This window comes from Acomys minous, assembly GCF_964271855.1.
Source record: "Acomys minous genome assembly, chromosome: 10".
Taxonomy (NCBI): Eukaryota; Metazoa; Chordata; class Mammalia; order Rodentia; family Muridae; genus Acomys; species Acomys minous.
This window is the reverse complement of record NC_140491.1, coordinates 67,286,809-67,311,502: the sequence shown is the minus strand read 5'-3', so window position 1 is coordinate 67,311,502 and position 24,694 is coordinate 67,286,809. Positions and strand designations below refer to the sequence as shown.

Here is a 24,694-nt window from a genome sequence, read left to right as displayed (position 1 = left end):
TTCGAGGCCAGCCTGGTCTACAAAGTGAGTCTAGGACAGCCAAAATAACATAGAGAAACCCTGTCTTGAAAAATAGAGCAACAAACAAGCAAACACAGTGGCACAGAGGCCAGAAGGTATATTTAGTGGTATATTTTGTCCTGTCTCCATCCCTCACAGCACTGAGGTTCCTGGTACAAAGTGCCACTGCCCACTGATTCCTGCTTTTTCAATGGGTGCCGTGGGTCTGAACCAGGTCCTCCTGCGCGTTCAGCAAGTGCTTTTACCCCCGAGTCAGCCCCACCCCACCCCTGCTCCGTGTAGGTAACTTTAAAAATCCTTCACTTTCTGGGCTGGAGAGATGGCCCAGAGGTCCTGAGTTCAATACCCAACAACCATGGTGGCTCACAACCATCTATAATGAGATTTGGTGCCCTCTTCTGGCCTGCAGGTGTACATGCAGGGGAAACACTGTATATATAATAAATAAATAAAATCCTTAAAAAAAAATCCTTCCCTTTCCTCCTCTCTTTCACCTTCCCCCCTCCAGTATTGAAAACTGAACCCGGGGTCCCACGAATGCCAGGCAAGCTCTCCACCACAAACCTATATGCCAGTCTTTAACAAGTTTTCTTAATGTTTTAACTCTGAGATACTGTTCAAATGCACCAGACCAAACATAGTTAAAATGTGTGTTATAGTCTCTGTTTAAATATCAGACACTTGCCGGGCATGGTGGTGCACACCTTTAATCCCAGCACTTGGGAGGCAGAGGCAGGCGGATCACTGTGAGTTCAAGGCCAACCTGGTCTACAAAGAGAGTCCAGGACAGCCAAGGCTAACACACAGAGAAACCCTGTCTCGAAAAAACAAACAAACAAAAAATCAGACACTTCCCAAGCCCCCATCATGCCAGGATAAGGGCTAGCCTGGTCTATATAGTGAATGTTGGGCTTGCTGGGGCTATATAGTGAGAACTTGTATCAATAACTAAATAAATTAATTCAGATATTTTATTGTTGTTTTTGTTTCTTTTCTTTTTTGGTTTTTTGAGTCAGGGTTTCTCTGTGTAGCCTTGGCTGTCCTGGACTCACTCTGTAGACCAGGCTGCCTCTGCTTCCTGAGTGCTAGGATTAAAGGCGTGCGCCACCACGCCCGGCTGCAGCACGCTCTTTTCACCATGCTGAGGCAGCCACTGGCCTTTTGAGATAGGATGTCAAGCTGTAGCCTGGGCTGACCTTGAACTTGCAGCAATCCTTCTGCCTCAGTTTCCTGAGTGCGGTGTTGCAGGACTTGTTGGCCTTTTCCCTTGAAGAACGCTCATAGGGTCCTAATTATTCATATCGCGGGCAGTCCGGGTTGTGCCCGTGGTGCTGGGGCTGCTGGTGTTGTGTCTTAGTGCTGTTTCTTGGCCCTATTAATTCCCTGGCTGGCAGGATGGGGTCAGCCTGGTGAGTGAGGGCCCACAGTTGGAGCTGGCTCACTTTCTATGTGTTGTGTCTCCATGTTGGCTCCTTTCTCAGGCTTCTTATGTTAACGTGGGTCTGGTCCCTGCACTGCTGCTCAGGGCTGCAGCTGGTACATGTTCGGGACTTGGGGGTCCTCCAAGACCAGAGAGAGTCAAGGGCAAAGGAATCAGATGGTGGCCCTGCTTGCTCATATGCCTTGCACAGGGAGCTCACATCTCTCTTCCGTTCTTCCCGTGAGACCATTCCTTTGTTAATTGTTTTGCTTTGGTTTTTTTTTTTTGTTTTTTTTTTTTTTTTGAGACAGGGTTTCTCTATATAGTCTTGGCTGTCCTGGAACTAGCTCTGTGGACCAGGCTGGCCAGACTCGCAGAGATTTGTCTGCCTTTGCCTCTCGAGTGCTGGGATTAAAGGTGTGTGCCACGTCACCCCCCCCAGCCCCCCCAGTTCCCACGCTAGCAAGACCGTTCCTTTATCCTGGGCCCAGCAGTACAGCCTGGACTGTGTGCTCAGCAGGTTTACCCCAATTTTGCTCCACACCCTTCCCTGTGGCCAGGGATGGGGCTCAGGACTGGGAGGGAGCGGGAGCTGAGGAATCTACCCGCTGTCCTCATGTTCAGTGACCCAGGTGGCTTTGGTGTAATCAGCTGGAGAGGTGGGCTTAAAAAAAAAAGTGGCCAGCTGGAGAGATGGCTCAGAGATTAAGAGCACTGCCCGCTCTTCCAAAGGTCCTGAGTTAAATTTCCAGCAACCATATGTAATGAGACCTGGTGCCCTCTTCTGGCGGGTAGGCACACATGCAGGCAGAGCACTGTACACATAATAAGTAAGTAAATACATCTTTTTTAAAAATGTGACTAGTTGGGCTGGAGAGAGAGCTCAGGAATTAGGTGTATTTGCTGCTCTTGCAGAGGACCTGGGTTCAATTCCCAGCACCTACAAGGTTGCTTACAACTAGCTGTAGCTTCAGCACCACAAGCTCTAGCGCCCTCTTCTGGCCTCCACAGTCATTGCATGAGTATGATGTACATACAACACATAAAATAAATGCCGGGCTTGGTGGCGAACGCCTTTAATCCCAGCACTCCAGAGGCAGAGGCAGGCGGATCTCTGGGAGTTCGAAGCCAGCCTGGTCTACAAAGCGAGTCCAGGACAGCCAGGGCTACACAGAGAAACCCTGTCTCGAAAAACCAAACCAAAACCAAAACAAAAAACCCCCAAACAACACCACCCCAACCAACCAACCAACAAAAAAATGCACATAAAATAAATACATTTAAAAAAGAAACCTGTGGTTAAAGCACACAGCATAAACCTTTCCATTATGAACTTTTTTGTCCTTTATTCTTTTCCCAAGAGGGGAGGCCATAGGTCAGCTTTAGGCATTTTCCATCTGGACCTGCCTACTCTGGATTTTGAGTCTCTCACCGGCTGTTAGGTCATTAGGCTAAGGTGGCTGGGATCTGGCAGTCTCCGCTGCTGGGATGGCAAACTTCTGCCACGATGTCAGGGTTTTTATGTAGGTTCTGGGGACTGAACTCAGGCATAGCACCAACAGCTCTTACAAGACCACAGCTAAGAGCCCAGCTGGCAGTTTCAGTAAGTCCTGGTTTCACCTCCCTTCAGGTCTAGAAGTTCTTGGTCACCCGAGCAGACCCTCCATGCCACTGAGCACCCCTCCCCAGCTCTAGTGACAGAGCTTGGCTAGTGCTCAGGCCAGAGAAAGTGTCAGGTTCCCCTAGGTTCTAGAGGGCGCACCACCTGCGCGCTGGGTGCGACTAGCTGCGGAATCCGTGCTTAACGGTAGCCGGACAGCAAATCCTTGCCTTTCTCTCCAGGTTCCGATGCCAAAGGGGGCAACAGCCCCGCAGGCCCAGAGGAGCCCCCAGCAACCGAGGACCCGCGCAGCCCCGCGCAGCCGTCGCTCCCGCAGCTCCCTCGCCGTCCGCAGCTGCTGGACGAAGACGCGGTGCCGGAGGAAGATCGGGCCGAGACCGCAGAGGGCAATGAGCAGGCCCGGGGGGACCCAGAACCCGCGTCCGCGTCGGGCGAGGCGGGGCTTGTGCCGAAAGCCACCGGCGGCACCGTTCCGCCCATCGGCTTCGTGGGCGAGCCCCCGCCTTACGCGCCACCGGACCCCAAGGCAGTGGCACTGCTTTACCCGCCCTTCCCGCAGGTGCCAGTGCTGTTCCAGCCCGCGCCCGGGCCCGCCGCGCTTTACCCGCCGCCGCCGGGCCCGCTCTTCCCACCCGCAGCCGGCGGAGCCTCCTTCCCCTTCCCCACGGTGAGCGCAGCGTCCCCTCAGCAGGGCGAACCCAGCAGGGTTCCTAAGGAGCTATCCAGGAAGGACAGTGTGCACAGGCTGCGGGGGTGGGGGTGAGGGGGTGGCCAACCAGGAGTTCTGGGAAGGATGGGGTTTGTTTTGGTGGTCAGAGGAGTTAAGGAAGATGCCATCAGTGAAGGCCCCAAGGGGGCGAGGTGATAGCCTGATCGAAAGAAAAAAAAAATTAAAAAAAAATATATTTTTTCGAGACAGGGTCTCTCTGTGTTAGCCTGGGCTGTCCTGGACTCACTTTGTAGACCAGGCTGGCCTCGAACTCACAGCGATCCGCCCGCCTCTGCCTCCCGAGTGCTGGGATTAAAGGCGTGTGCCACCATGCGCGGCCTTTATTTTATTTTTTTAAAGACAAGGTCTCATGTAGCTCAGGCTGGCCTGGAACTCACTATGGAGTTGACAATGCCTAACCCTGTTGTCTTCGCTTCCAAAGTGCAAGGGCTAAGGTGGCCCAAGCCTTTAATCCCAGGAAAGGCAGAGGCTGGCAAAGCTCTAGTTTCAGGCCAGTCAAGTGTGCACAGAGCGACACAGTTGACAAAACGAAGGCAGGCAGCCCATGGGTTGGAAGCAGAGGAGAGGCAGAGGCCCCAGGCTTCCCAGCTCCTCTCAGATAAAAGTTGTGGTAGCCGGCTTTGGGTGAGACAGGGTGTGCAGAGCAGAGATGAGGGGACTTCTGGGGCCCGGGTGGGGGTGAGGAGGGAACGCGGTCAGCGCTACCTTGCCTGGTTTTTCATGTAAGTGGTTCTGCCCTACAGTATGGCAGCCCCGTGGTGGGTGGGCCTGCCCCCATGCAGGTGGAACACAGGCCTCTGCCGAAGGACTTCATGATGGAGTCGGTGCTGGTGACCTTGTTCTGCTGCCTGCTCACGGGCCTTATAGCCATTGTCTACTCCCACGAGGTAGGTCCCCAGGAGGGATGCACCAGCCTGCGTCCCTGTGGGGAATTTTTTTTTTGTGGAGCCTGGCCTTTCTTGTCTGTTTTCCTCTCGTTTCTCACCGGCCACCCTCACTACTAAGGACCTGTTTTGGCAAATTCTAAAACAACAACAACAACAACGTATAAATGATGGATCAGGCCCAAGATGTTGCCCATCCCTGTGTGGGGTATTTCAGCACACCGTGGGGGTGGGGGGGGGCGGGGATCTCATTGATGAAGGTGCCATGGCATTCTGACTAACAGAAGGCAAGTCTGGGGGTGTGTCCTGCTCACAGGACCTTGCGGGGGAAGTAGGGGGTGTGGGGTGAGGTTCCAGGGGCCAGGTCATCACTAGCGAGGACTGAGGGGAGCAAGCAGCTCAGAGGTAGGACTGTGGATTTTGGCTTCCCCATCCGCTGTGTGGCCCAGGGACGTCATTAAAGTCTGCTGAGCTTTCATTTCAGCAAAGTGGGGCGTGATGAGCCCCACTTGAGAGCTGCTGTGAGGGGGCCTGAGAGGAGCCCAAGGGCCTTCCTTACTGCTGGAGGAACCTCTGCCCTTCATTACTCCTGCAGCTCTAAGCTGTGGGCTTGGTTCCCGACAGTCTCAGATTATTCTGTCACTTTCTGCTTTTCAGCGTGCACCTGACCTTGAAGGTGTGCTGGTAGGGTTTGTGGTGGGTGGAGGGGGTTGACTGTTGATGAATCTCACCCGGGCCTCTCTTGTTACAGACTCGAGCAGCCCTGGGCAGGGGTGACCTGGCACAGGCAGAGGAAGCCTCAAGGAAGGCCCGCTCACTGGTACTCTTCAGCCTGCTCTTCGGGGTGTTTGTGTCTACCAGCTGGGTCATCTATGTGGTTGTTGCCCTCTACCTCCCTTGAGGCCCAGGACTGGCGGGCCAGGACGTACCCTTTCACTGGACCCTGGTCCTCACTGGAGCCAGCTGTTGCTCACACAGGGCAAAGGGGAGGTGGGGTTAGAAGCCCTGGCCATGGGTGGCCCACTGAGGCCTTGGCTGGGATCTTAGTCTGAGGGACACAGACCCATACAGCCTGGAAGTCTTCCTGAGATGCCTGCCTTCACCATTACTCCTGGAGAACACAGAAGACTAAAGCCCTCACTGGCTTTAGAGCCTTCTAGAAGAACATGGCTACCTCCAGCCCAGCTCAAGGATCTGGCTCCAGTCGGTATGGACTCTCCCTGGAGTTCCTGCCTGGTCTTGCACCCTTGGCCATGCTGGGAGAGATCAGGACTACTGTGTCAGTCAACAAATGTGGCAGAACTTCCTGTCACTACTTCAGAGGACACTGCTTTCTGTCTACCTTCTGTGTGTGGCTGAGTCCCCTTCTCTGAGCTGTCTGATGCTCACACTTCGGCCCTACTTACCCAGGACTCAATTCCTGAGATCCACTTTTCTCTAAGTGTCTCTCTTTTCCTCACTGCTCTGGCCTCTGTTGGCCACCCGTCTGAGGCTTTTGGCTTCTGCCCCTCCCTGCCCCGGCTTCCTACTCATTGTGTCTTTACAGTCGTCAGCCCAGATAGGTCAGCCGAGGGGTTGAGGATGCGTCTCAGTTGACTGAGTGCCCGCATGAAGGCCCGTGCTCCATTCCCAGCACTATGCAAATGGGGTGTGGTGGCACACATCTGTAAACACGGAACTTGAGCAGGAACAGGTCAAGGTCATCCCTCACTATCCTGAAAGCCAGAGGCGAGCCTGGGCTATATGAGACGGTCTCAAAAATAAACAAAAGGTCCCCAGTTAGGGAAGAATGAGTCGACTGGGGAGAGCTCTCATTATGGCTGCCCCAGATGGCATGAGACACCTGCCGACTAATACACAGCCAGTTCACAGCGTGTGCCCTGGGGCAAGTCCAGCTGGCTGTGAGAAAGACTGTCGTCACAGAAGTCCCATCTGTGGGAAGGACACTAGAACGAACTGTAAAGCACAGGCGGCTCCTGATGCAGGCTGGCCTCCCCTGCAGGCCCTGCCGCGTGCAGCCCCAGCCCAGCAGGGACCAATGCAGAAGGCAGCAGGGAGACCCAGGACACAGGGCTGTTCTGAGACCTGACCTTCAAAATGCTCGACAGCCACAAAGAGGAGGAAAAGACTTTCTGGCAGGCTGATAGATGCCTCAGACCTCACAGTACCCAACAGCCAACTACACCGTTCTCACACCTTTTAAATAAGTCACCGTGAGCCTGGTAGTGGTGGAGCACACTATTAATCCCAGTACTCAGGGTGGGAGTCGGGGGAGTGTTGCGGGGGTAGGGGGCAGAGGCAGACAGATCTCTGAGTTTGAGGCCAGCTGGGTCTACAGAGGGCTAGTTTGAGGCCAGCCAGGGCTGCACAGAGAAACCCTGTCCCAAATAAACAGTCACTGTGAGAAGGTGTCTAGAAGGCTCTTTTGGAGGTCCTGAGTTCCCTGGGGGGTTTGGTTTAAACTGCTGCTGCTTCAGAACACCATGGGCGGTGAATAATAAACCTGCCAAGAGTGCGGGGCCCGGGATCTTACCGTGAAGCTCCAGTGTCTGTTACCTGATGCTGTTGTGAGGCTGCAGCTGATATGAAAAGCGAAGAAGTGGAGTCTGGCGTGTGAAGTGGAGGAGATGGAAGTCAGCACTGTGTACAGTGAGCAGTCACCAGCTAAAGTGTGGGGCGGGGGGGGGGGGGAAGTTCAGCACTGTGTATGGATAGTCACCAGCTAAAGTGGGGGACAGCTTATCAGGCAAAGGCATTTGCCACCAAGACTGACAACCTAAGTTTAGCCTCCGGAACACAGGCGTGGTGGATGGAGAGAGCCAACTCCTCAATGCTGTCCCTTTAACACTATACAAACTTCGAGGTACGTCCATGCACACCCACCCATCCACACCCCTCCCAAGATAAATAATAAATAAAACATGTTAAAGGAGAAAAAAACCAGAAGAGATGATTCTGTAGCTAGCATACCATGAAAAACAAACAAAAAGAACAAAAAGCCGGAAGGCAACTCAGTAAAGTGGCTGGATACAAAAGAAATATACAAAACCCAACCATAACCACTTTATTGTTTGCTTGTTTTGTTTTTCGATAGTCTCTGTGTTAGCCTTGGCTGTCCTGAACTCACTTTGTAGACCTGGCTGGCCTTGAACTCACAGCGATCCACCTGCCTCTGCCTCCTGAGTGCTGGGATTACAGGTGTGTGCCGCCACGCCTGGTGTACCATAACCACTTTTTTTTATTTTTTGGTTTTTCGAGACAGGGTTTCTCTGTGTAGCCTTGGCTGGCCTGGACCCACTTTGTAGACCAGGCTGGCCTCGAACTCACCTGCCTCTGCCTCCTGAGTGCTGGGATTAAAGGCGTGCGCCACCACGCCCGGCGTTACCATAACCACTTTTAAGTTGGGAAATTCAAAATGTTGCTCAGAATAGTGACAGAACCTGGGTGGTGTCACGCACCTTTAAGGTGGGCCTCAAACTCACAGAAATCAGCCTGCTTCTGCCTCCTGCATGGTGGGATTAAAGGCACAAACCACCATACTGAGCAAAAATGGGGAGGGAAAAAAAAAAGAGGCCGGGCAGTGGTGGTGCTAAAAAAACTCAAAGAGATCTTCTGGCCCCTGCTTCCTGAGTGCTGGGATTAATGGTGCGCACCACCACACCCGGCTGTCTCTCCAGCTCTTTAGTCAGGCACTGGCTACAGCTGTCCTCCCAAGGTCCAATGACATTTCATGGCTTGTCTTCCTCAACATTTGTAGGCAGAAGCCACTGTGAAGGCAGTTACTTCAAAGCCTGGTGCTTGAATCCTACCCTGGGAGTCCAACTCTTGGGTATGCATGGTAGTGCAACTCTTGGGTATGCATGGTACTTGCATATTCATTTTTATTTTTTCCTCGTGTGAACGTGTGTGTATGTGTGTGTGTGTGTGTGTGAGCTCTCTCTTGTCACGTGGGTTCCCTAAGGCCCCACCTTACCCGTCCCCTTCAGCTAGGTCACAACACAGCCTGCACACAGACTTGGCATCAGACGGGCTTTGTCTGTTTATTTTTCTTTCATATAAAAGTTTCGCGCTTGTAATGTCTGTAGGAAGATGCACTGTCAGACAGGTTAGTGGGGGTTTATATTACAGCATCACACTGGGGTGCATGGGGCAGGTGTCTCGGTTCAAGGGTCAGCCAGATGTGGCCTTTGTATGCCCTAGCCTTGGCCAGGCCATACCTGCAGGAAGGGCTGGCCTCTGCTAGGAACCAAATTGTCCATGCTGCTCAGTGTGCCTACAAAGACCGATCCTCATAGCTCTCCCAGCCCCCCACCCCCAAGAAACAGACACATGGAAGCCAGGCTGCAGTGAGCACTGGGCTCAGCCACAGCCAGAGGCAGGTGACTGGGGAAGCCTGTTGGCTAATAAGTTAAACCCACACATCACACCTCGAGGTCCCCACACAGACACTCCAGAGCTGCCCTGCCCTGTGCTTAGCCTGCAGGAGGGCCTGGCAGCTGAGCCTTCCTTTCTGCCCAGCTCAGGCTTGGGAACCAGTAGGCGCCAGACCACAGACCCGCTCTGTCTGCTACAGCACCAGTAAGCGAGGCCCGATGTTGGCCTGTGCTACGAGAGGCTGCAGGGGCCTCTCAAGCGCTGAAAAGAGGGGCCCTGTGTGCACAGTGCTCCCCACTCCCACCCAGCAGCACTCAGAGCTGCTGAAGGACAGGAAGCAGGATGCAAAGACTGAAATGAAAGGACCTGAAAAAGAGGGACAAATCAGACTCACACGACGCGGCTCACGAGCCTGACTCCATACACACTCCTTAAAACAAGCCAGCGGCTGCTGCTGCCAGAGGGGCGACGGCCAAGGGGCTGTCCATAGAGGTCCCCTCTCTATTACAGCACAAATAAACAGGAGGGGGGGGGGGGAGAATAGCCCATAGTCCCTTTTTGATAAGAGCTGCTAAAAGACCCAGGAAGGGTTCAGAGTGACCGCCAGCGCTTTTGCTCCTCTTTTCTTCTGCTGTGAAAAGTGGGTGGAGGAAGCACGGGGATCCTGGTACCCACTTGACCATCCACAGCTGGACTGGAGGCACGGGGCAGGGCCAGCAGCACCTCTGGATTCTGACCTGCACCCTGCCAACTAGCCCACAGTGGGGCCACGGCCCTGACTAGATTGTCAGCCTCAGCAGCAGTGGCTGGCTCTACACTGGGGAGGAGGCCCGCCTGGAGTCAGGAGGGTCCTGAGGCATCCCAGGCCTGTTCAGCCTTCTCAGGGACAACAGGCATTCCCAGGGAGCAACAAGGGACCAGGACCTGCTGGCTTCCAGGGGTCAGGCGAAGGAGGGAAGCCCATAGGCCTGAAAGGGACAGGAGATGGCATTTAAGGCACACAGCAAGCACGGAGGGGCTGCTTGTCTCTCCCTAGGTCATTAAAGATTCTCACTCTCTGAACCACTCAGAAGCACAGCCTTGGCCCCAGCTCAGCATGAACTCTCCCTTTTGCGTCCTCTTCCTGATCCCCAAGAGCGCCAGTGATGTGGGCTGGGGTTGGACCAGTGGTGGGGGCAACAGGATGGAAGGTGCTACTGGTGGTGCTGCCAAGGCCCAGCAGGTGAGCCTTAGCGGGCCATGAACGGTAGGAAGGCCTGGAGCCAGTACTGTGAGCAGTGCCAGCTCCGTGGCTGTTGCCTGTCACCCTCATGCTCCCTGGGCCAGGCCCACATGCCTCATCCTCCACGGTTAAAAGGCGGGGAACGGACAGCAGAAGATTCCTGCCGGGGCCCTTTCCCACCGTCTCTCCCCTGGCTCCAGGTGCCCTGGAGGGCAGCCCACCCAAGGGGCCGGGGGGCCTCTACTCTTTTGTCACTTGAGAAGGCTAGGGCAGCTTTGGGAGGGTGAAGTCCGCCATTCCCCTGGTCTGCTGCTCCCTAGCTGGAGAGGGACAGTAGGGAACAGGAGGGAGCCAGACCAGGGGCCACCAGTTACACAAACCGGTCCTGAGGCCTGCCGGCCATCTCATGGTGAACCCCGGGGCTTCAGCCACAGGGAGGGAGGCAGGAAACCGGCCAGCAGGATCAGGGCTGCCACACAGCCAAGCTGTGGACAGGCTCTGAGGCTGGGACGGTCCAGGTCCTCCCCTGGCCTCTCGAGTGTTCTCACAGCCAGCTTGCTCCTAGGTCTTCTCTTCGCGGTCTGTCTTCCGCCTTGTTATGTTCCTGGGCTTGATCTTCAGAGACAGTTCCCATAGGGCCTCCTCAGCCAGGTGGTCACTGAAGTCATTGAAGAAGTTTATGATGTCGTCGTTTCTCCGGATTTCATAGTGCCTGGAGGGAGAGGGGCAGTCAGAGAGGCCAGAACCTATTATGGGGTGCAACCCAGATCACTGTGGCCCTCACAATCAACTACCTGGTAGGGTCACTGCTACCTAACCCAATAGGGGACAGCAAGTGTGAGCAGCCCACTGTGAGCTCCAGGCCTCCAACACCACTCCAGCAGTGTGTCATGGGAAGCCTGGGCAGACCGCTCTGGGACGTGGTACACTCAGGCCATCCTGAGTGGGCTGTGAGCCCAGGCTGCCCCTACTGTCCTAGACCCAGGTAGGCCTCCTGCTTATGGCCTGGAGAGTACCTGCTTCCTGACTTGTAATTGGAGGACAAGCTGGCCACAACCATAGGCCAGGCGCTGGCTATGGACCACTCAAGGAGTTGACCCCTTATGTGGCTTTGCCCATGCTGTCCTGAGAAAATCCAGGGGGAGCAGGGACTAGACTCCACCACACAGATGCAGGCTCCTGGCCCTCTGGCGTGCCCCTCCCTGCAGTGGGGCCGGGCTGGTCCCAGGCGGCACTTACACCTGCTGGAAGCATCGCATGCTGTCCAAGATGTTGAACTGTTGCCACCTCTTGGAGAAGTTCACTTTCCCGTCAATATAGTCTGGGTTTCCCAGGTGAACGAAGGTCAGGTCCTGCAGGATCAGACCTCTGAGGGGATGAAAACAGAAGCCAGTTACTGTATTGGGGGCAGACTCAAGAGGCAGCTGTTTTGTCATGAGTTGGCTTTGCCACCAGAATAGGATGACAACTGCGGCCCATGACAAGCAGCTGCTGAGCCCTGGAGCAAGCCTGAGCAGATCAGGTGGTCTTCCAACCCACAGGAAACCTTGCCTTCTGCCCTCTGGGTGAGAGCCCCCTGTGGACCCTCAAGAATGAGCACTGAGCAGCCTGGAGACGGTAAATGCTGGCTATGAAGGACTGAGGCTGACCTGGCTGCAGAGTTAGACAGGGGTATGGCTGCTAGTGTAAAACTCAAGTGTCAAACAGATTAAAATAAAAACTGGGGCTGTGGAGATGCTCCGTGGTTAAGAGTTTACTGCCTGTACAGGACCTGGGTTTGGTTCCCAGCTTCTAACCTCTGTGAGCTACTGTATACACGGTACACACCCACACCCACACTTAAAATGCAAATTGAAAGATGGAAAGAACAAAAAACTCCACTAAAAAAAAAATTAGAAAAAAAAAAACAAAAACTCCACTAGAACTGAGATGTCTGTATCATCAGGTGTGCTCTGGGAGGGGAGACAACTCACAGGTACGGGATACATGGGGGTTCCACCTCGGAGAGGGCAGCCCGGTAGGCTCGGAAGGAGGATGAGCTGTCAATCAATGTGCAGTACTCCGCCAGGCCCTGCAGGAGGGAGGTGGGTCAGTGATATGTGGTGATGCCAGGTGCCCATAGCATGCCAGACTCAGGCGCTGTTGATGCCCATTAACGGTGTCAGCTGAGGCTCTGTGGCAGAGGGCCTCAGGCCTATTTGTGTGAGATGCCCTCATGAGGTGTTAGTACATGTCCTCAGACACGCCGCTTCTTGTGGGCCTTTCATTTAGCACTCATTTTGCTAAAGCCCAGAGCAGCCACTGTGGATGGACTTGTCAGGAAAAGCCAAGGCCCAGGCCACAGAGTTGACCCTGCCCCCCCCTCCCCCCAGCCAACTGTGAAAGCCCTAACACCCACGGACTGGAGAGACCAGACACGGAAGCTGAAGTGGGTCTCACTGGGGTGAGTGGCCAGATGCGGATCCATGCTGGGCTCGCTCAGGTCCACTCCGCTGCCAAGACTTTCCAGCACCTACCTCTGAGGTCTGCCTCTGCCACTCCAGTCTGCGGATGGGTGCTGAGTCCAGTGCTGAGAGGATGGCCAGGTAGGAGTTGAAGTTGTTCAGCTTGCGCAGATGCTGCAAAGAGAGGCGGTGGTGAGGAGGGGGGGCGGTGCAGGGCTGGAGGTGCTACCCCTCCCCCCGTCCCCCGCAGAAGGCGTGGGGAGAACTCTGGGCACCTTCATGATCTTGATGAACTTGAGCAGCAGCCTCTCCCGGTCCTGGGCCTTCTCCTGCAGCATGATGATGGAGCGCACCCTGCGGGAAGGGCCAGGTCAGTGACAGGCGGCCACCACCCTCCACAGGCTTGGTGGCCCTGGCCGGTGGAGCAAGTGAGCTCCTGGAGCCTGAAGGCCAAGCATGACCCTGATCCCCGATCTCAGGGTGCTCCTTGCACCCAGGGGGTCCAGAACAGAGACCTTGGCTTCTGCACAGAGCTTTGGGGATTGAAGCATCTTTCGGCAGAGAGAGGCGTCTGGGGCCTGGATGCTGGCTCAGAAACCAGCTGCCAGACGAGCAGGAAACCACTGAGCCCTCAACAGGGGATGGGAACTCAGAACCTAGCAATAAGCCTCCCCTGTGCCCTGGTGGCCTCGTGGTGCCTCAGTCTCCTGTGGTTCCCAAGGGCCACTGCAGTGTTACTCAGGGAGAGGTGTCACTCTTTAGTCACCTCGCCTACCCTGTAAAGGGCGCCGACGCCAGGGTCATGTCAGAGACCATGGCTCCAAAGGGTACAGCTGGGGCTTCCTGAAGCCAGTAACAGGCTGTGGCCAGGAGGCTCAGCAGCTCCTGTCTGCCCTAGAAGCCAGCACACTCAGACTGCAATGGTGGTTACTGCCGAGGGGAGGGTACTTCCCATGAAGGGGCAAAGCAAGGCTCCAAGAAGCAACGAGACCTTTCCCTGGGGCCATGGCAGGCATGTGGGGCAGGGCCGGTGCAGTAGGAGGTGGTGGCACCTGGTCACATCTTGTAAAGGCAAAATGACCCAGTGATATACACACATGGACGGCCTTCATTTTGGTTTAAAAAGTTCAGAGACAAGCTGAGTTGGTGGCCCAAGCCTTGAATCCCAGCACTCTCTGAGTTCTAGGCCAGTCTGGTCTACAGATCGAGTTCCAGGACAGTCAGGGCTATGTAGAGAGAACCTCCCCCCCCCCCCCCAAAAAAAATTCAGGGACAAATCAAAGCCTTAACAATCCATTCCTTTGCTAAGCAGTTGATCAGGCAATCAGGTGCACTGTAGCCCTGGTGGCTTATGGGAACTGCAGGGTGGCAACGAGCAGCACACGATGAAAGAATGTCTCCTCCTTGCAGACATTACTAATCAATTCTGGCACTCCTCTCAGAACTGCAGTGTCTATGGTGCCACCCCAACCAGCTCCGCCTTCTGTCTGCTGCCCATACTTCAAGGCTAGTGTCCAAGGTTCTGGAAAGATCTGAGGATTGACCATTCAACCTCTCTGCCAAGGAGGCTTGGACTGCCCCACCCAGACCGCCTGAGCAAGTGCTGTGGCTCCTTCTCACCAGTAGGACATGTTGTTGAAGTGCTCTGTGAACTGGGTCAGGTTGGGGCTCTTCTCCTCATTCTGCTCTTTGGCCCAAAGCAACACTTCAGGGATCTGTTTGGAAACAACAGGCGGCACTGTGGCCTCTGGTCTGGGGGTGGGGCTCTCCTTAGGGACAGCCAGCAGCAGCAGCTTCCAGGCAGAGAGCTGCCTCCCCTCGCAGGGCCACTCAGCACATACCTCTATCTTATAGAAAAGCTCAGCGTCCAGCAGTGTCAGCTGCTCTGCGATCTCGTGGCTGTGAAAATCATGTAAGGTCCCTGGCCTGGAACACAGCATGAGAGGCATGGTTGGGGGCAGTGCTGCCGGCCTTAGCTCCAGGGGCCCTTCGGGGCCACAGGGCTGCACTCAGGGTACTGGCTTCCTTCCTCTCCCTCCCCTGCCTACCTACACCTACCGCCCAACACCCCCACCAGCCAGGCAGAAGGCCCTTGGGAGGTCAGGGTGGTACAGGCGGTAACATCAGGGTTGGGGAAGTCCAGAGCTGACCACAGCCCAGAGAACACTCATCTCCTGTCTGTGCAGCTCCACTGTTTTTCCGGCAGTATGTGATGCCGTGCTCCACAGGGATCGTGGAGGCCCAGCCCTGGGAACCCAGGGTCTGTCCTCACCACAGGGCTGTGGGGAAAGGCGGCTGCTGGGCTCAGCTCTGACCTGCAGTGTGGGGCTGGCTGAGACACTGGCTCCTCACCTGGCTGCAACACCCCTGGCTGCCAGAGGCTGGTCGGAGTGGGCACACCTGAGCAGCTTCTTCTGGTCCACCTTGTCCAGAATGTTCTTCCGAAGTACCCTAGCCAGGCTGAGCTCCCCGCTGCACACTAGGCGGAAGACTAGCTCCATGAGCAGCTTCAGGATCTCCTCCGTCAGCTCCACCAGGCTAAGGACCAAGGGCACTTGGTGAACGGCGGCCAGGGCCCCAGCTGGGGACGCACTCGCAGCCTCCAGAGCTCTGGGCGTGGCCTTTCTGCAGCAGGTCCCTGCGAATTCACTCAACATACTGCCACTTTCTGCCTTGAGGAAGCCCCTGGTCTAAGCGCACAGTGATGAGATGTCAGCAGGAGCCTGTTTCACCCCTCATCTCCACTGAGCTCCTCCATTCCTGACCTTCACACCATACAGCCACCGCACAAGAGCAAGAAGGCACTGGAGGGCACACCCGGTGTGGAAATGGCAGGAGTCATGGCTGTGGGGAGCCTGTGAGGCACAGCCTCCATTTGGCCCCACTATGTGCTGAGTGTGTCTTACTGAGAACTGAGACAACACAGGAAGAACAGTTGCAGCTACAGCAGGGGCTCACCCTACAACTCCAGCACTAAAACCCTCCCCACCCTGGTCTGTCTCTCTCAGAGCTGGGGAGAAGGGATGAAACAGCGGCACCAGGGGGCAGCACTCTGCTGGGGCGCATATGCCCACAGTGGGTGGACCCAGGTGAGGGGGCCTGCAGCACCCCCATGGCCTGCTGGGGGCCTACTTCATGCACATGGGTTTGAGCATTTGCCAAGTGCTCCTGGGACTGCGGGGCAAGGCACTTACTTACCAGAGTTCATCCACCACTCGCACCAGCACAAAGAATGTGTTCTTGCTGACTCGCTTCTTGAACGTGTCAGCGAAGGGAGAGAACTTCTCGTATGTGAAGTGTGGGTTAAGGTCCATAAGGTAGGGGCTGTATGGCATGCTAATTCTGAGCCTCTCCCCCGCACCTCCCTGCTCCTGCCCCCCCGCCAGCCATGAGTGCTGGGAACCCTGTGAGTGAAGGCTTAGCTTATGGACGCAAAGGCTTGGGCCATGTGCACTGGGAATACTGGGAATGTCTAGAGCCAGAATCCGGCCCAGGCTGCTGGCTGCAGAAGCTGTTCCTGAGTGCTACACCGGAAGGTCTGTAGGACCATCGCTGGCACCATCCAGGCGGTCTGTGTGGTGAACTGAGTGCTGACATACTGAGGGTCATGGTGCAGAGCAGGTCCCTGTCCAGATATCCTTAAGACCCAGGGCCCAGAGAGTGAACAGGTCCTGAAGGCTTCCTCTGCATTCTATGGGCTTCTACCTGGAGATCATTTCCACATTCGCGAGGCCACAATGGCGTGGATGCTCCTGAGAGCTCGAGCCTTGGAAAGGCAGGTTGGCGCTTCCTTCTGGAGGCAGCAGACTCTGCGGCGTCCCCAGTCTCATGATAGCCTGACGCATGACTGCTGAAGCCCGGGTCTACCTTCCTGCTGCTGTTCTGTCCCTATCAGCTCTTCACACCTCCCCTGTGCCCAATGATCCCTGACCTGTGCTTTGGCATTCAAGGGGAACCATCTTCAGAGGGGTCTACCTGGCCCCCAGCAAAGTGTGGCCCCACGTCTTGAGGAGGAAATGCCTCCATGAACTTGCTGGCTGAGAAACAGGGCAGCGGTAGAGGGTGGAGGTAGGAATATGCAGGCCAGTCACTCAGTCTTGGTTTCAATGGTGCCATCGGAAATGGTGTAACAGAATAAAAATGGCCTCACAGCCGAGTGGGATCCCACATGCTAATACATGTTGGGTTTGATATGTTCGTGGCAGACATAGTTGACAGTCTTTGTTAGGCCAGGCTTGAGCAGGTGCTTAGAGTCCACAAATGGGAAATGACCACACGTGTCCTGACAGGCCCAGGAGGTTAGTCAGTGGAAGACTGGGCAGAGGAGCACACAGGAAGGTGGAGAGCTGCTCCTGTGACAGCGGCTGCCCAGCAGATGGCAGTCACAGGCTATGTGGCTGGGAAGTGGCCTAGTAGCGTGGTTCCCAGGCAGGCCCAGTACAGAGAAAGAAGAGTAGGTTCTTCCAAGACCACAGGGTCTCGGCCACTAACATAGGGAGTGACAATCCCCAAGGGTGAATGTCGCAGCAAAGCCTAGCTGTGGTGGAAGAGCTGTTGGCTACATGCCCAGGGCAGGCAGTAGGTGCCAGGTCTGTGTTGAAGTCATTGACTCTGCTCTCTCCTCCTCCTCCTCGGTTTTGCAAGACAAGATTTCTCTGTGCAGCTCCCTGTCCTGGAACTCACCTTGTAGACCAGACTGGCCTCTAACTTACAGATCTGCCTGCCTCTGCCTCCCAAGTGGAGCCAAAGGTATGTGCCACCACACCTGGCTGAGTTTGCCTCTCTATGTCCACTGGTCCCCACCAACTGGACAGCCAGGGCTCAGTGTGGAGAACCTGCAGGAAGCCCTTGGCAGGGCCACCTGCCTCCTTCCTTCCTCAACCTTTCTCAGGCTTTTCCTTTTCAGAATTACCCACCGCCCCCCCCCCCAACAGTGCAACATGCCCCCCATGTCATTTCCCATTTTCCTCAACCATATTGTGAGAGAGAGGGCTAGGACATGGCTGGCTGGGGTGGGAACTGGGGCCCCACTGCAAAGGTGGAAGCACTACCCCAGGTCTTGAGGGGGCAGTGCCTCCATGAGCAGGCTGGGGCAGCTAACCCGGGAAGGGCTGGTGGGACTATGCAAGTCAGTTACTTCAACATGGCCAGCCTCAGTTTCCTCAGCTACATAATTAGAAACGGTACGAAAGAAATCAAACCAGTGTCCCGGGCTGAGGGCCGAGGCTGGGCAGGATATCGATACTGCAGCTTCTTGATGAGCTCCTCTGGGCTGATGAAGGTCCTGTAGGTCGTCAGGAAGGCTTCACAGTACAGCACCAGATCTGCAGGGACACAAAGGGCCATTCAGGTAGGGCCCAGGGCGTGGGCTGTGGCTTGCAGCACGGGTCCTGCCTGTGTCCTGTGTCCTTCATCTCATGGGCACTGGCTAGTTGATGGGCTGCCTGGGAACTGTGCCGTGGGAGGGCCTGAGGCCCAGTGTGGGAAACAAACTTCATTTACTCAGTGAGCCCTGTGCTGGTAAAGGGCAGATGCTGCCCTAAGGCTAATGGCTCAATGGCCCCTCACTGCTATGGGAAAAGATAGTGCAAACTTGCCTGCAGGTCCTCGTAGTCAAACCAGTGGCAGTACTTTCAGAGGACACAGTCTAGTAATTAAAAACTTTGGGGAAGCCGGGCGTGGTGGTGCACGCCTTTAATCCCAGCACTCGGGAGGCAGAGGCAGGCGGATTGCTGTGAGTTCGAGGCCAGCCTGGTCTACAGAGCGAGTCCAGGACAGCCAAGGCTACACAGAGAAACCCTGTCTCAAAAGACCAAAAAAAACAAAAAACAAAAAAACAAAAAACAAAACAAAACAAAACAAAAAAAACACAACCAACCAACCAACCAAACAAACAAAAAAACCAAAAAACTTTGGGGAAATTCCATCCCAAGTCCTAAGGGGAGGCTGGAGTGGCTGTGTGCTGGAAGGCTTGCTGCCCACAAAGGGCAAGGGCAGCTGCGAGGCCCAGCGCCCCAAGGAGCTGGAGGCCTTAGCTGGTCGCACCCACCCCTTCCTAAGGGAAAGGGTATTGCCAGCCAAGGACTCCTGCCTCTCCAAGGTCCCTAGAGCCCTGTTGACTGCTGTGACTTATGATAGGATGTCATGTGTAACAGACTTATGATAGATGTCATGTGAGACAGAGTGGGCTAGCTCAGGGATGGCTGTGCTCACCACAGTGGACCTGGGAAAGCTTACCATATGGCTGGGTGCATAGCAGTCCTATCTACGCTTTACTTTCTGGGCACAGAGCAGCCTTCCCTGACCTTCTCTCACGCCTTCCCACTTGCTGGGGTGGAGGCGTTTCAAGGCTGCGCGTGGCCCTTTATGCCACTACGCCGTGGCCAGGAGTGTCTGCTCGCTCTTGCCCTGGGGCTGCGCGGGGCCTGGTCCCTGCACTGTGTTAGCCTCATGGTTGTTCTCTAAGTAACCATTCACTTTATGCTGGGATTTTCTAGAACGAGTGCCAGGCAAGATATCAGAGATGGGGGCTGGAGAGACGGCTCAGAGGTTAAGAGCACTGGCTGCTCTTCCAGAGGTCCTGAGTTCAGTTCTCAGCAACCACATGGTGGCTCACAACCATCTATAATGAGATCTGTTGCCCTTTTATGGTGTACATGCAGGCAAAACACTGTGTATATATGATAAATAAATAAATATTTAAAAAAAGAAAAGAAAAAGAAATCAGAGACGGGGCCAAAGCATACATGTTTCTGGAAGAATGCGTACAGTGGAACCAGTGGTATCTTGCAGGGTGTGTGCAAGTGTGCTAGTGAGCACCAGGCCCGTATTACACAGGCTGGATAAGAAACTCATGTGTGAGACAGAGAGTAGGCTAGACTTGCTTGGTGTGGTGGCACACACCTGTAATCCCAATACATGGGAGACAGAGGCAGGTGGCTCTCTGGTCTACAGAGTGAGTTACAGGACAGTCAAGGATACACAGAGAAACCTTGTCTCAGGGGGGGAAAAAAAAAAGAGGAAGGAAGACTGAAAGATGGCTGTGCTGTGCCATGCTGGACACAGGCCAGGCCTGCTGGCACTAGAACTCTTAGCATCAGGTGTCTGCGGACTCTGGGCTATGGTATCACCTGGCTTCTGGGTGCAAGCCTGAGCGACTCTAGTGCTCACACGGCATCCTACTTAAGGTCCTTTTGTCTCCAGTGGCCTTCAGAGGACTAGAACCTTAGGCCAGGTGACAGGTCTAGCACACAGGTCCGAAGGAAGAGCCAGGACTGAGCTTAGGCCCAACAGCATACCCAGCCTGCCCCTGTCCCACACTTGTCACAGTGCCAGCTGAGAGAAGCGCTGTGTAATGACACGTGTGCCCTGCTTCCTGCTTACCTGTCTAATTGGCCTAGCCTTGTTTGTCACGACTGAGTCCCAGACATAGAGCCACGAAGCCTCCCAAGCTTCATGTATCACGGGTGCAGAAAGCCACCTGCCTAAAGAACTCTGCCCTCTGCCACGGCACCTTGTCCACTGTGGTGTGGCTCATGGCCTCTGTTTCAGGTAAGACTCCCAGGTAAAACCACTTGTGGTTCTGCAGGGACCCAAAATACTATGAGTCTCCTTTCAGCAGTCCTAGTGGGTAGACCAGAAGGCTTTTGGGCTCCCTGTCAGACTGCCCTTGGGCCAGGCCACAGCTGGCAGCAGCGGGCAGAGCAGGAGAGTTAGCCTTACATGACCAGGCCGTAAGTCTGCTCACATCCTAACTTCTGGATAAAATGAGGTGAAAATGGCTACTTTGTCAGGATGTCCTGAGGTGCCAATGAACTATCCCTGGGCCTTTACCATCACCCCCAACAGGTCAGGAAACCAAGGCCCTAGAGGAAAGGTCTGTCCCGTAGCTGTGAAACTGTGGTGGGCTTCGGACTGAGTTTCCAACACTGTCCTCCTATCCTGGTGGGGAAAAAAATGAGTGAAGAATTGCTGGAGGGCAAAACAGTGGCTGAAATGAAGGCGAGCTTGAATGCACCTCTCCCTTTTCAGTTTCTGCCACATAGACAGTTTTTGTACTACTCTCTTAGTACAGAAGTGTCCAGAACCACTTTGTGTATTTACTTTGGGTCTGGGTCATTTAAAACAAACAAAGACCCACCCACACCCACGCACGCACACACAGTTGATTCCATTAGAGTTTTAAGTCTGGAGTGACCTCTCCCATAGTTTAATCAACTTTTCAGTCATTTTTTCCTTTTCTCTTTTCTTCCTCCCGGTGCTGGAGCCTGGCTCCAGGGTGTCACTCATGGCTGGGCAAGTGTTTATCACTGGGCTATAACCCCAGCTCCCTCTGCTGTTGCTGCTGATTTGCAATGTGGTCTCTCCATACAGCCCTGGAACCTACAAATCACCTGCCTCCCAAATCCTGAGATTATAGGCGTGGGTGAGCATGCTCTGTCCCCTTTACATCCTTTAAAAACATGTGGAAGGAGCACACACTCTGCCTCAAGAAAGAAAAGAAAGAAGAGCAAGAACAAGAAAAGTGACCACAGAAGAGGTAGGCGCAGCAGCCTCCTAGGGCGGGGCATAGGCAGGCCTTGCCTGACCTGGGTCACTGGCACTTCCTCTGAGGCCAGGCTCCTGGGAGGTCCCTCTACTAGCAGGGCCTTCATAACCCAGGCTTCCAGGTAGGGATGGCACTGCTGCTCAGCCCTCTCACATGATCAGAAGGCAGAGGGGATGGCGAGGTTGGGGCAGCTCTTGGACGACAAAGTTTGTTCCTAGGAACTAATTAGTCACCTACATGAACTAAATGCATTGGAGAAAAGATGGACTTAAGTATAAGGAAAGGTGGAAGAGGCTGCTCGTTCACGTGCTATTGTAAAAGGTTTTTTTTCTTTCTTCCTCCTGAGGAATTATCGGTGTGTGCCACTGTAACTGCTGGAGCTTTAACACCACTGTTGAACATGTCGCTATCCAGTGGGCTGCCCTTGGAGCCCACACTAGGTACCAAGGACTGTGCTCACCCTCAGGATGCCCATAGGGCCAAGGCATCATCACCTTGCCCCAAGAGAGAAGATACCCAGGCACAGCTTTGGCAAGATCAGGGTCTCCCGAGGTGGCCTCTCCCTCCTCTCACCTGGTTCCATCAAGCCCAAAGTCCAACCCAGTCACGGTGTTTGCCACGAGAGAGAACAGTACAGTGGGGTCATGTGATGCTTTGGTGGGGTACAAAGTCAGCACAGTAGGAGCTGCCATACCTTTTCTGTCTGTCTCAGTAGCATGGACCAGTAAGATGTCTCCTGAACCTCCACGAACATCTGGCCCATCATCACCCTGGAGTAAAAAGAGCATTAGGCAAGGCTGCGGGGACAAACTCACCATGCTTCAGGGACCCCGAGTCCCTTCTGTTCTCAGCTCAGCAGCAGCAGGCAGCACTATGTACAAAAGACAGCCTCTGTGGCCCGCCTGCTGCTATGGACTTTGTAGACACGGGTACTGGTCAGAACTCTTACACGCGGAAGCTGTCCAGATGCTGTGAACACCAGGGTACATCACCTGCCCAAGGCCATGTGGTGTCAGGGCACTATGGCTTCAACCCCACCTCTACCTCCTGGCTCAGGCTGAAAGGCAAGACTCCTGAGGAAAGAGGCAGTCCCTCAGCCTGGGAGACAGGAGGATGGTGTCCAAGCCTGCTTCTGCTCCCCACCTGCAGCAGGCTGCCTTTGGGCTCAGGCCCTTTCAAGGTGGAAGCAGGATTCGTGAGTGTGGGCACACCCCGCAAGTTCCTCTGGGAAGAACTTCACTACAAGACTGCTTGTGACATGGGATGCTTACATGGCAACCAAAGCCAGCCAGCCAGTGGGAGATCAACTCTATTCCCATAGGCAAAAAGCTTTAATCTGGTCTAGAACAGGGCTGTAGGTGGGGCTGGAAATGGAATCGCTGTGACTCTGAGGGGACAGAGCCAAGGTCCTATGCGTGCATCTGCAAGACTGCCATTTCCATGTGGACTCCAGGGTTCTGAGTATTCTGGGACTCGCACCTGAGACAAGGCTGGCTATGGTCATGATCTGATTTCCCAGAAGAAATTTAGCTTTTCTTTCTGCAGAGGCTCTGTCTGCTACCTGAAGTGCTGATGTCTTCCTGGGTTGTTAGGAAGCCACTCAGGCTGTACCTGTCCTATGTTTGTATGTTACAACCATCAAACCAGTGACCAGATGCACAGTTGCTCAGGGGTGAAGATGTCCCATTAAGTACTAAGTTCCTACAACTAGACAGAAGCGGTAAGGCTCAGGCCCAGCTTCTTCCTCTTTCATGACATGTCTTGGTGCCGTCCTTATCAATAGGGCTCCTCAAACAAGGCACAGCTCAGCTGTCTAGGCCCCAGTTTTCTTTTTCTTGTTTTTCGAGACAGGCTTTCTCTGTGTAGCCCTGGCTGTTCTAGAACTCACTCTGTAGATCAGGCTGGCCTTGAACTTACACGGATCTGCCTGCTTCTGCCTCCAAGTGCTGAGATTAAAGGCGTGCGTCACCATTGGCCAGGTTAGGTACCAGTTTTCTTAATAGACAGAGACCAGGAAGGGGAGGGGCTGTGTTATCAGCAGCACACACGGCTCACACTGCTGAGGGCTTCCCACGCAGGCTACACTGAGCACTGCTGGATGCTTTTCTTACACTGCCCTCAGAAGTATCTGCATGAGGCTCAGAGGGGCTCTGCAAAAGCGAAGGTCACTTTGGGGAAACGGCAAGAAAGGGACATCGAGCTTTCCCTCAGAACCCTGGTCTCCCACTGGAGCACCCAAGGCCACATTTTTCTATTCCCACTTCCTTCTTGCTTGGTGGTTATGAGATTCAGGTCTGGGGAACCCTTACCTCTTGCTTGAGTGTCAGCCTGGCCATAATTTCATTGTGGTCAATGAGGGACAGTTCATCCACTTCTTCTTCTGACTGGGCTGATTCCAGGGCATCCAGTGACTTTGGGGACCTGGGGGGAGAAGTTGTTGGTCCCTGGAGGCCTGCAGACTGAGGCAATGCAGGTTGATGGGTGATCTTATTGTCAACCTAAGGAGACCGAGCAGCGTCGGGCCTCTGTGTGTGTCTGCTTAGCTTAGGTGAGGTGGGCAGACCCACTCACTGTGGGTGGTGCTGTGCCCTATGCTGAGGCCCTGGACTGTCTAAAAGGGGAGACTGGGCTGAGTGCCAGCATCCATTATCTCTGCTTCCTGGCTGGATGAAGTGGCCAATGGCCCAAGATCCTGCTGCTGTGACTGTAAGCCAAAATAACTCTTTCTTCCTTAGGTTACGGTTAACATGGTAACAAGGACATCTGTCTAAATTTGGCCAGGGTGACAACTAGACTCCTGGGTCTGCTTGGGGACACTTCTATTCTTGGGACCTGGGGGAAAGACCTAGGCTGCTGAGTGAAAACGGTCCCAAGCTCTCTGTAGTGGTTCCAGCCATTCCTTGGTCAGCCCCATCACACACACACACACAGGGCAGTACTTGAAAGGAAGCTACATGGTCCTCCATGCTACCCCTAAGCTTCTCCCAGGCCCGAACTCTGCGGACCTTCTGCTTAGCAGTAAGAAAAAGCTGTGACCCAGCAGATGCAGCCCCATATTGTCAAGCGCTCAATCTAAGAGATGGCTTCTTTTTTTTGCAGGGGGGAGGGGAAGGCGTTCGAGACTGGGTTTATCTGTGTAGCCTTGGCTGTCCTGGAACTCACTCTGTAGACCAGGTTGGCCTCAAACTCTGAAGCCTCTGCCTCCCAAGTATTGGGATTAAAGGTGTGTGCCACCATGTCCGGCCTTAAGAGATGGCTTTTAAAATAGGCAGCAACCACACTGAAGCAAGAGGGAAGGCCCTTGTTCTGGACAGACAGACTTAAAGCACGGATCATCTGGCCAAAGGAAGAGGATTCTTAGGCCAGATCCAGTGAGATACTGGCCAGCCATTAGGTTGTCACAGGGCAACACACACACACACACACACCC

The 24,694-nt window shown here is 54.5% G+C and overlaps 2 protein-coding genes across 18 annotated transcripts in view; one reads left to right on the top strand and one right to left on the bottom strand.

Moving 5' to 3' along the window:
* PRRT1B (proline rich transmembrane protein 1B) overlaps positions 1-9,583 on the top strand; it is an 11,327-nt gene extending 1,744 nt beyond the window's left edge. The window contains exons 2-4 of the mRNA XM_084798608.1: positions 3,284-3,729; positions 4,536-4,679; positions 5,428-9,583. Coding sequence (XP_084654734.1) covers positions 3,284-3,729; positions 4,536-4,679; positions 5,428-5,577 — 740 coding nt within the window. The 3' untranslated portion in view covers positions 5,578-9,583. The remainder of the gene's footprint in view (positions 1-3,283; positions 3,730-4,535; positions 4,680-5,427) is intronic.
* Positions 8,692-24,694, bottom strand: part of RAPGEF1 (Rap guanine nucleotide exchange factor 1) — a 122,413-nt gene continuing 106,410 nt past the window's right edge. For all 17 annotated transcript variants that reach the window (XM_084798580.1, XM_084798591.1, XM_084798593.1 and 14 more), the window contains 12 exons: positions 23,574-23,685; positions 21,959-22,034; positions 17,956-18,040; positions 15,915-16,007; positions 15,069-15,254; positions 14,558-14,642; positions 14,337-14,431; positions 12,992-13,070; positions 12,789-12,890; positions 12,246-12,343; positions 11,512-11,640; positions 8,692-10,984 (listed from right to left, as the gene is read on the bottom strand). In XM_084798580.1, coding sequence (XP_084654706.1) covers positions 10,834-10,984; positions 11,512-11,640; positions 12,246-12,343; positions 12,789-12,890; positions 12,992-13,070; positions 14,337-14,431; positions 14,558-14,642; positions 15,069-15,254; positions 15,915-16,007; positions 17,956-18,040; positions 21,959-22,034; positions 23,574-23,685 — 1,291 coding nt within the window. In that variant the 3' untranslated portion in view covers positions 8,692-10,833. The remainder of the gene's footprint in view (positions 10,985-11,511; positions 11,641-12,245; positions 12,344-12,788; positions 12,891-12,991; positions 13,071-14,336; positions 14,432-14,557; positions 14,643-15,068; positions 15,255-15,914; positions 16,008-17,955; positions 18,041-21,958; positions 22,035-23,573; positions 23,686-24,694) is intronic.